This window comes from Ruditapes philippinarum, unplaced genomic scaffold (assembly GCF_026571515.1).
Source record: "Ruditapes philippinarum isolate M1 unplaced genomic scaffold, ASM2657151v2 ctg8071_1_1_1_1, whole genome shotgun sequence".
NCBI lineage: Eukaryota > Metazoa > Mollusca > Bivalvia > Venerida > Veneridae > Ruditapes > Ruditapes philippinarum.
In genome coordinates this window covers 148-10,998 of record NW_026857635.1, presented here as the reverse complement: position 1 = coordinate 10,998, position 10,851 = coordinate 148, and the positions used below count along the sequence as shown (strand labels likewise).

At 32.8% G+C, this 10,851-nt stretch overlaps 1 protein-coding gene across 1 annotated transcript; it reads left to right on the top strand.

The window, feature by feature from the left end:
* Positions 1–1,231: 1,231 nt before the first annotated feature.
* On the top strand, positions 1,232–10,064 carry LOC132750433 (dynein axonemal heavy chain 6-like; the record flags this gene model as incomplete). The annotated part of the gene is made up of 7 exons (XM_060740417.1): positions 1,232–1,350; positions 2,971–3,285; positions 4,704–5,028; positions 5,208–5,343; positions 6,342–6,489; positions 9,331–9,453; positions 9,798–10,064. Coding segments are annotated over exons 2-7 (1,293 nt in total), but the record flags the coding sequence as incomplete, so codon positions are not given.
* Between the last annotated feature and the right edge of the window lie 787 nt (positions 10,065–10,851).

Sequence of the window (10,851 nt, the reverse complement as noted above, 5' to 3'; positions counted from 1 at the left end):
AGCTTACTGACCGTATTTCATTCTATATATAATAATGTTAAAATAATATCCATAAAAATACACTATTTTACAAAAAATAAAATTGTTTTCGCAACCTTTACTTGCATTTGAATAAAATGAAACATACGTGACATCCTATATGGGGATAAATATAGAAGTGCTTAGCAATAAATTTTCCAAATATTAAGAAAGTGAAAAGTTGAATGTTTTGAAAAAAAATTGCTAATACAACATTTGTGTATGCATTCGACCTCTCATATATTATATATGATATATATCCTTTGAATGAAGACATAAAATAATCATTTCCAAAATTGACTATTTTTGCTTTCTACGAATATTTAACTTTGAAGAAATTAACTGAAAATTAGCAAGGTACCCAACTTCCTTGAATTTTCCTGGGTTAGAAAGTCCCTCTAGATAGAGAATTTACAGATTTTGATATATTTTAAAGACATTTGTTGTTAATATGCAGCCAATATGTTACATTATTAGATCTGAAATCTACGTTACCGAAGAAATACAGTGTCATTACCAAAATAAATGCCATCCTGTTATATCATAGTTTCTTGTTCAAAATATTTCTGGCAAACTTGCAAAATACCCTAAACTTTTACTTCAACGAAAAAAAATCACACAATGACAACATCAAATTTTTAATATTTTTCAACCTCAAATGCTTTATTTTATTGAGAATGGGCGTATACGTGATAATTGTAGAAAAAAAAATAGTCACGATACTTGTAAACAACTGATAACCTGCATAATGGCATATTGGCAAACAAGTGTTAAGTAATATAAATTGCTCCGTTTGTAGAAAAATATCCCTGATGCGCCATTTTCATTCTCAGGCATATCTCTAGCATGTAATCTTTCAAAACATTTGACAATGAAGTGTATTTAAAAAAAACTTTCATTATAAGATATTACATTCAAAATACATAAATTAATTCTGTTAAATAATTGTAATTTATAAATACTCATTGTACCTTTTATGCAAAAATATCTCCAATAATAATAAAATACCCCAATTATTTTCGAATTAAACAAATCTTCCACAGCTTGATAAATTAGGACCGTGGAAAATACTTTTGTCGCGTAGTATCTTCCACAGCTTGATAAATTAGGACCGTGGAAAATACTTTTGTCGCGTAGTAGAGCATCAGCGCACCTGCTACGGAAATACCCGATCGAATATTCATCCAATCATAATTAACAATACCGCCATTCCGTTACGGACTTGTTGCCAAGTGATGTTTACCATCATGGCGGATTTATGTTCGTAAATCTTTCAGGATATTTTTATGTTTAAAGATCTAATTATAAAAGAAATCAGGCTTAATTTCTAGGGTAAGAGTTTAGTTATTGTCATTTTATACAAACTTGGAGTGTTACATTATGTGTCGTATTCTATTTTCTTCACAAATTCGTGTTTAGATCTGTTATTGATAGATCTAGTGAAATTTTACTGAAAATGCAAAAACTTACACATGAGTCTTGGTAAATAAAGCATAGTTGTTTAACTGTTGCTAAACATATTTTCGAACGACAAATGAATTTTAAATCTGTCAACAGATCAGATTTTTTTGTTGTTTATTTTCATAGGTTCTTACGTAATTGCCGAGTTGCATCATGACTGTCCTTACAAATTGAGTGAGCAGTTTTGTATGATTTATACAGTTATTGATAACGACCAAATCATACATGTGTACTTTTTTCGATGATCAAGGGGGAGATTTTTCTTCTAAAATAGGGAGATTTTAGAATTTGAAATAAGCAAAGAAGGAAGTTCTGACATCAAAAATAGGGATTTTGTAAAATAAATATTGTAAAGTTTCCAAAACCCCTGAATTTTGAGTGGTTGGACCAATGCTTGGCGCATACCAATGCTCGGCGTAAAATTTTTTTTATTTTAGAAGCGAGTTATCTCCGATTTAGGTCACTGGTGCTTTTATTTACATCTTTCACCATTTTATCCCGAGTGGTGTGATTCACTGCTGGTAAAGTCACGTGACAATGCTAATAGCAGACGAACAACCATATGTAACCCCCAACATATAAATTATTAAAATCTTTTAACTCTAGAGTTATGGGGCTGTAATAATCAAACTAAAAGTTGAGTACTTGTAAATGTATGAACCAAATTTGGTTGTTACAATTTATTCAATATGTTTTCTTAATAAGATAAAAAGAGATTTTTTTCGAAAAACAATCCTACATCATGTAGTATTGTACGCCAAGCTATGGTACAATTTCACGCAAACCACTCTTGTTTATCCGGACTATCTATAGCTCCAGTTATGCACATCATTATGTAATTAGCGAATATTACACAATGGCTATTTAAAACAATATCATCAGTCTTGAAAATGGACATATAACATTGAGGTTTGTTGACGTTGATTTGAATTTGCCATATCAAATATAGTATTTTTACGGCAAGCATTGGTCCACCCACTCTAATGATAATTACACATTGTCAATGTCTGATCTAAGTAAAAATGTGGTTGTTTTTTTTTTCTGCTAAATAATGTTGAAAAATGCACTCTGCTGTTGTTATTCACCACTACATTGAGCCATTGATGATTTTCTGTTAAAATTTTAAACTGACGAGCTACTTGATTTTTGCATGTTAGAATTTCTTAAATCATACTGGCAAAAATTTGCAAACTACAGGTTTAATCAGTCCATGATTAATCAATGATTTTTTTAATATTATCCCAAGAATGACAGTCTCATCAGATATCCATTATGCTAGAACATTATGATTAATGGACTTTTTCAGCATTAAGAATTAATGAACCATAGGGACTTTCATGTTGTCAACAATTAGGTTAGAATAAGCAGAAATATATTGTATTTAAGACTCATGTACACTTAAATTAGTAAAGCATTATAGTGTTTAATAAATATCAAAATGTTTAGGTTTTATGTAACAGCTTTTTTTAATTTTCACTTGTCTATTGACAGACAGAAAAGCAGGGAGGAAAGATGTCCTACGGACAACCTCTGGCTCGTCAGAGCCTTAATGGCCAGATGAATGGCCGGGTAAATGGTGCAGCTAATAGTCAAACTGGGGCCTCCTTAGACAGTCAGATGAATGAAGGTAATCATGGACCCCTGGCAGGCCTCAAAGCTGTGGATCCAGAGCAACTTAAAGCAAGATTATATTCCTATGCTCCACAGCAAGCATCAATAAATCCCAGAGTCTTACGATTCAACAGAGTGACACAAACACAGGTCAAAAAAGCAAATATTCCAATAGCTCCAAAATTGGAGCCCGTGGTAAGTACATAAAACACTTATATTTAACAATGACTGTTAAAATATAATGTTTCCTATGAATTGTAAATTCAAAGGGATATTAAGAGGATATTTTTTCGTTTGAGTGAAATATGGAATATATTTTCACGAAACATGATAAAAAGCCACATATTTTCACGAGCCGGGACGGCGAGTGAAAATATGAGGCATTTTATCATGTTGAGTGAAAATATATACCATATTTCACGAAAAACGAAAAAATAACCTTTTTATTTAATTTCATTATCAGTGATTTTCCTACTTATATAACAGACTCCGAAAAAAGGCCTCTTCCCAATGGAAATTTTATTTAAAATCATGCAGTTTTCCCAAAAATCTCAACTTAAACCAGCTTTTTTACTTCCCAAATCAGCAATTTTAGCGACAAGTTTTCCCAAAATCAAAAGGCTAAGACCTCTTCCCAATTTAGTGAGAAAAATCACTGATTATCAAAGAAAAATGGTTATGAACCCCCTTGCCTGCTGCGCAACTGCAATTATACAGCGCGCAGTCATGTAAGTATCGTCTTGTTTTGCACGCGATATTTAGCGCTAGATTGTGACGTCACGTAAACAACTTTTTAAACGTCTGTACAGCGTTAATGACTGAATTAAAGATATTGGTGTTCGGATTTATTTTCTTAGTTAGACCATTTTCTATCATTCTAGATAGTTTTCAAAACAAAATTCAACAAAAAAGTTGTTTGTATTTATCAGATTTTTCAAACAAAATGGCGAAAGAAGTCCCTTCAAATAAATATGGGTTTTGACTCCGCCCACTTTCATATTTATATTTCATATTTATTTTTAAAAAATATGAAATATATTTGACTGATATAGCACCATATTTCATAGGTAAAATTAAATAAATTATTATATTCTTCCCTGAATGTTCAATAATTATAAAAATGTTTTATTATTCTTAATACATGTACATGATATATATATTTACATAATTTTAGCTTAACTATTACGAAGAATATGGTGAGCTATTGTACTCTCCCAGGGGTCAGTGTCATACTTATGTTAAGTTTTTGCAAGTTATATAATATCTCAATAACTCCTGAGGGGAATTATGGTTTGAAACTTCACAAACTTTTTTGCATAATAGGAGGTCTCTGTTCAAGGCCAATAATTCTAATTTGTATTCTGGCAAATTTTCAAATTCAGAAGATTTTACATGTATAATTTAATATCAAGCACTGAGAATAGTCCAGCACACTGTCCTAACCTACTGCTCTTGCTGAGTATGATATGTTATGAATATATGTAGTTATAAATTTTTATAAAGACTGAAATTCCTTTTGCTTAATCATAAGTTCAAACTTTCCAATAGATGCCTGGTATTTTAAGTATCACATAAAAAGAACCATGTTTACCATGTTTAATTTGCATTTTTAGCCAAGTCTACAAAAGCATCAAGAAAGAAACCAACCTGAATATATACAGAAAAAGAATAAGGAAAGGCTTGAAGCAGAGAAATTTGCTAAGCTGGCTGAAGAACCATTGAAGAAAAAACGCAAGAGCTCAGGCGCTCCACTTCCCTTGGAAAGACCAGAGGGCATGCCACCATCTCCCTTACCAGACTTGCCTGATGACTTGAAACAGAAGCAAGAGACTCTTGGATCTAGAGCACCAACACCAACTAAACAAGCCAAGGTTAGCACGCCCAGAGGAAAGGTGCATGCAGCTGGCCCTGTTATCCCAGCCTCAACAAAACCAAAAGGTTTGAATCTTAATTTTTTAATTACTAAAGCTTTATTAGTCTCTGGTGCAAATATTAAAGAATATTTTAAAGGAGTTATATCGGTTGTAGCATTTTTGTTAAATGATTATTGTTGTTCGAATGTGTAGGAATACCAGGGATTTACCGGAAGTTGAGAACTGATTTTTTATTTCCTACAGTATTAGAGACATATGAGGGTATGAATGACACCGGTAAAATAACACAACTCATCAAAGATCATGAGAGGATCGGATTCCTGTACTTGAGTCCAGCTGTACCCAAATCTTCTGTAGATTATCACTACTATAACCTGAAGTAAGTATTTATTACAAGTTTTTTTTTGCCCCTTCTATAGCAGGGGTCATTTTAGGGTGGCTGTCCGGAAGAAAAATTCTTTAAAAGTCATGCAGTAATTTAATTTCCCCAAAAATTTAATTGACATCAAGTTTTTTCGTCCCTTTATACAAAAATACGATAAATATATTATTTTCTCCCCAAATTTAGGGCTCCAGATTCTTCCCAACCCCTCCCCCTAAACCTGTGAAAAAAAACCCTGATTACTATGTTTTTCTTTTATGAAAGAAAAAAAAAAGAAATTTATCACAATTTACTTCTGTAGCTTTTAAACATAATTGTGTAAAAATGGTATATCAGGGTTTTCATTTTTATCTGAAGCAACAGATGTACCAATAAAAACAATTGATTTAGCCAAGGGTCAAGGGGGATATTTTAGTCAATAAGCTGAATATAAAACTAATTTTTACAGCATTTAAAGGGAAGATATGGATCGCCAAGCTGTTAATAATGAAAACCCTCTATATGTTAATTGTTTGTGTATATATGTTTTGGTGTGGTTTTTATATGCATTTTAAAACAATCATTCATAGTATTAAGATAAGGTCAAATTATAAGAATATCAGTGAATATTGGATTGGAAAAATTAAAGAATAATTTTGGAATATGATCCCGTATTTGTGATAAAATCAGTCCAATTTATATGAATATTTATTACTTTAGTTTTGTTTAGATAAGGTTGTTTTTTTTCTCTATAAATATTCTTATATCTGTTTTTACACATGGATTTTAAATACATTATACATGCAGATAATAACAAATTTGGTTTTCAGATAAGGCATTTTTTATTAAATTTGCTGTATTTAGTGTTGTTTCTTTTTTTTCTTCAATTTAAGTACTTAACTAAGTATACCTTGCAGATTTAAAGTTCAAAATTAACCTTGAACAACATAATTATAATAATACTCAAATTTCCCCTTGAATGTAGTGATATATAAAACAAACTTTCTTATTTTTAGGGTGGTGAATCATGAAAATATTAACAAATCAGACTACTGTACAATCAGTCAGAAAGGAGTAACTCGTATCCGTAGCGACGATGAAACAGAATTTGTTACGCTAGACAGATGGGAACTGGAATATGATTACTTCAGAAAAATTATTAAGGTAAGAGAAATGTTTCTTAAGATAGTTTCTGTCTTTGAAAGAAAAATGGATCCTTAATTTGTGAGATATATTGTAGATAAATGTTTTTGAAGTATTACTGTGAATAAAAAAAGAATGGGCATGAAATTACGTGGTGTTATTAAAAAGGGCATAATCGTGGGTTCTTGAATTCGTGGATTTTCAATTTCTTGTAAAAAAAACAACCTAATACAGAGTAATGTTACACTTTATCGCCGCTCATTTTACTTACAACATGTACATATCTTTACGTATCACACAGTGCTTGTCAATAAATTTAATCCTTGCCTCTGGGCATTCATTACACAAAAATCGGCAGATTAAGCACTGATGCATGTTTGTAATATATATAGAAAAGAGACGTGGCAAGAAGTACTTGTTGTGATAAAATTTTGCTGGGTCTTAAATTAGTGCATTGACCTTAGTAACCCACAAAATCCACGAAAATTTGTGCCCACAAATAATAATGATTTTATTCAAGCTCAATAAGTGTGAAAGAAATATGTACCTTATTTGAATGTAACTAGAACTTACTGGTGTCATATTAGGCAATATGAACTTAAGACTATAAAGTTTGAACCCAAGATCATTGGCTTAAGAGGCAGATACCTTAACCATTAGGTCACTGTAATTTTTGGGGGTAAATTTTGGATGTTATACTTTTAAGAATGATGAGTCCTTGTAAGCAGGTGTTTGTATACATCATTATATTACATCTAGATAAAAAAGCCAAGGTTTAAAGAAGTAATTTGTTAATATAAATATATTGCTCATGTTTGAAATATTCCTGAATTAAAAGCAGGATTAAATATACCTTAAGGATATTTGCAACAGTCTTCATTGCGGACAAGACATTTTGAGCAATCAGAATTAGGCTTTTTAGCTCACCTGAGCTTGCTCAGGGTGAGCTTTTAGGATCGATGAATGTCCGTCGTCCGTCGTCCGTCCGGCCGTCCACAATTGCTTGTGAACACTCTAGCGGTCGCATTTTTGCCTCAATCATCATCAAACTTTGGTCAGGATGCTTATCTAGTTGAAAGCTCGGATGAGTTCGAACATGGGTCATCTCAGATGAAAAAACTAGGTCACAAGAGCTAAAAATAGAAAAACCTTGTGAACACTCTAGAGGTCACATTTTTTGACCCAATCTTCATCAAACTTGGTCAGGATGTTTGTCTAGGTGATAGCTCGGATGAGTTCGAACATGGGTCATCTCGGATGAAAAAGTAGGTCACAGGAGCTATAAATAGAAAAACCTTGTGAACACTCTAGTGGTCACATTTTTGGAACCAATCATCATCAAACTTGGTCAGAATGCTTGTCTAGTCAATTGCTTGGATGAGTTCGAACATGGGTCATCTCTGATGAAAAACTAGGTCACAGGAGCTAAAAATAGAAAAACCTTGTGACCACTCTAGTGGTCACATTTTTGACCCAATCATCATCAAACTTTGTCAGGATGCTTGTTTAGATAATAACTCGGATGAGTTCGAATATGGGTCATCTCGGATGAAAAACTAGGTCACCGGAGCTATAAATAGAAAAACCTTGTTAACACTCTAGCGGTCACATTTTTGCATCAATCATCATCAAACTTGGTCAGGATGCTTATCTAGTTGATAGCTTGGATGAGTTCGAACATGGGTCATCTCGGATGAAAAAGTAGGTCACCGGAGCTAAAAATAAAAAAACCTTGTTAACACTTTAGCGGTCACATTTTTGCATCAATCATCATCAAACTTGATCAAGATGCTTGTCTAGGTAATAACTCGGATGAGTTCGAACATGGGTCATCTCGGATGAAAAACTAGGTCACAGGAGCTAAAAATAGAAAAACCTTGTTAACACTCTAGTGGTCACAATTTTGACTCAATTGTCATCAAACTTGGTCAGGAAACTTGTCTAGGTCATTGCTGGGAATAAATCGAACATGGGACATCTCGGATGAAAAACTAGGTCACAGGAGCTAAAAATAGAAAAATATTGTTAACACTCTAGTGGCTACTGTTGTGATCCAAATATTCTGTTAATTGGTCTGAAAGTTTGTTTTGATGATTTCTAAATCAAGATCGAACATGGGTCATCTTGGATGAAAAACTAGGTCACACCGCCCAAATATGGAAAAACCTTGTTAACATTCTAGTGGTCACATTTTCGACTCCATTATCATCAAACTTGGTCAGAATGCTTGTCTAGGTAATTGCTTGGATGAGTTCGAAATCGCATGTGAAACTAGGTCACCGGAGCTAAAAATAGAAAAATCTTGTTAACACTCTAGTTGCTACTGTTTTGATCCAAGTATCCTGGAAATTGGTCTGAAAGTTTGTTTTGATGATTTCTAGGTCAAGTTTGAATATGTGTCACCTGGGTAAAAAACTAGGTTGCACTGCTCAAATATGGATAATCCTTGTTAACACTGTAGTGGTCACATTTTTGACTCACCTGTCATGAGACTTGGTCAGAATGCTTGTCTAGGTAATTGTTTGGATGAGTTTGATAATTCAGGTGAGCGATCTAGGGCCATCATGGCCCTCTTGTTTTTTTTCATTTTAAGAGTTATCTGCCCTTTTTTTTTACACAAATCAAGATCAAGGGCAGATAAGTTATATAATATATTTAATCAATTCACATTCCTGTACAAATTCTTTGTTCATTATTAAAGATCCTAACATTTGCACTAAATAATCTATATATATTTTTTGTTTTTTTTGGTAAAATTCAATTTACGAATCCTTTGTTCTTCAGATCCAAACATTTGCACTAAATAATCTATATATTTTTTTTATTGGTAAAATTCAATTTACACATTCTTTGTTCTTTCAGATCCCAACATTTGCACTGTTCAGAAAATGGAAAGCTTTCAGTGTATGGAGAGGCAATGTAAAATCAAAGAAGATTGCTCAATGCAAGAAGGCCCTCAATGCCAACCTCTTTATAGTCAATCCTGTAAGTATATGCATGATTCTAGGACTGTCATTGATGAAAAGCAGTGATTTTTTACCCCTATATTTCGTAGCTGAATTAAGGCTGTTTCCCCAAGCCCAAGAATAAATATGTTTTTCCCTTGGATGCTATATTTTCCACTAAAAATGCTCTATTTTCCGCTGAAAATGATATACTTTCTCTTAAATGATATATTGATATAGAGATTTTCAAATGACAGCCCTGATTTAGACGGAAAGCACAAATGTTCATTATTTAGCACTTAAGTGATAGTCAAATTGATGTTTTAAATTGTTTAAAGTAAAAAATTTTACAAAAAAATGCACATGAATTATTTTGTATTTCAGTCATTACGGCCAGCGTTGATGAACGTACGTGAAATGTGTCACAGGATCAGTGACATGGGTCTATGCAAGGTCGAGAAAGGTCACACATATTCTCTCAGAGAGTTTAACGAGGCCCAGTTTACACAGCTCAGTGAGGTGGCCGGACGACTGATGGAGTTCCGGGACCTTGTCAAGGAAGTTGTAAGAAGCGCCTGCCGTACTGCTCTTCTCGAGGCAGGATTTACACCGGATGACTATTTCTATGACGGTGGAGAAAGTCCAGGTACCGTAAAAATCCTAATAAAACGCCCCCGGGGGCTTAACATTTTTCCAAAAAAGGGGGGCTGTTATTACAACACAGTTTTTCCTAAATAAAAAATCACTGTAAATACATTTAGTGTTAGCAAGTGTTGGTAATGACATTAAAAAATGTTAAGGTTTTAAAGTTCATATTGTACATTTTTGTGTTTACTATAAAATACTATGGATTCTGAATGATTTGAATAAAATTATGGCTTTAATTATGAGTTCAGCACTGATGAGTAGATTGTTTACCCGATCAAAAAGCCTGGGGGGGCCTTTATTAGGGGAGGAATTATTTAGGAATTATTAGGAATTTTAGTTTTATTTCGATATATTTCGCACAAAACATGGTTTCTAAAGAATACATTACTTAAGAGTATGGGATGACAACAAAATATCTTATAAATAGAGTATATTCAATGAGTACAGGCTAATTACTAAATTTATTGAACGAGTTGAATAAAATCATATTTTGCGAGCCTCTGGCAAGTATAATATTGTTTTATTCAAAGAGTTCAATAAATTTAGTATTGAATCTACACAATATAATATTCTGTTTATCACACAATATAAATAAGAACGGTCAGCTTTTAAAAAAGGTCATTTTTCATTGACACGCCTATAGTTAAACGCTAACGTATGCGCACTTTAACGCTATGTTTGTATATAATGCAAATCACGTCTGAAAGTGTTATTACACTAGTGTAATATCGTTTTCATTAAATGGCTTTATTACACTCCTGCGCGGCGGTTTATGTGATAAATTCAATTA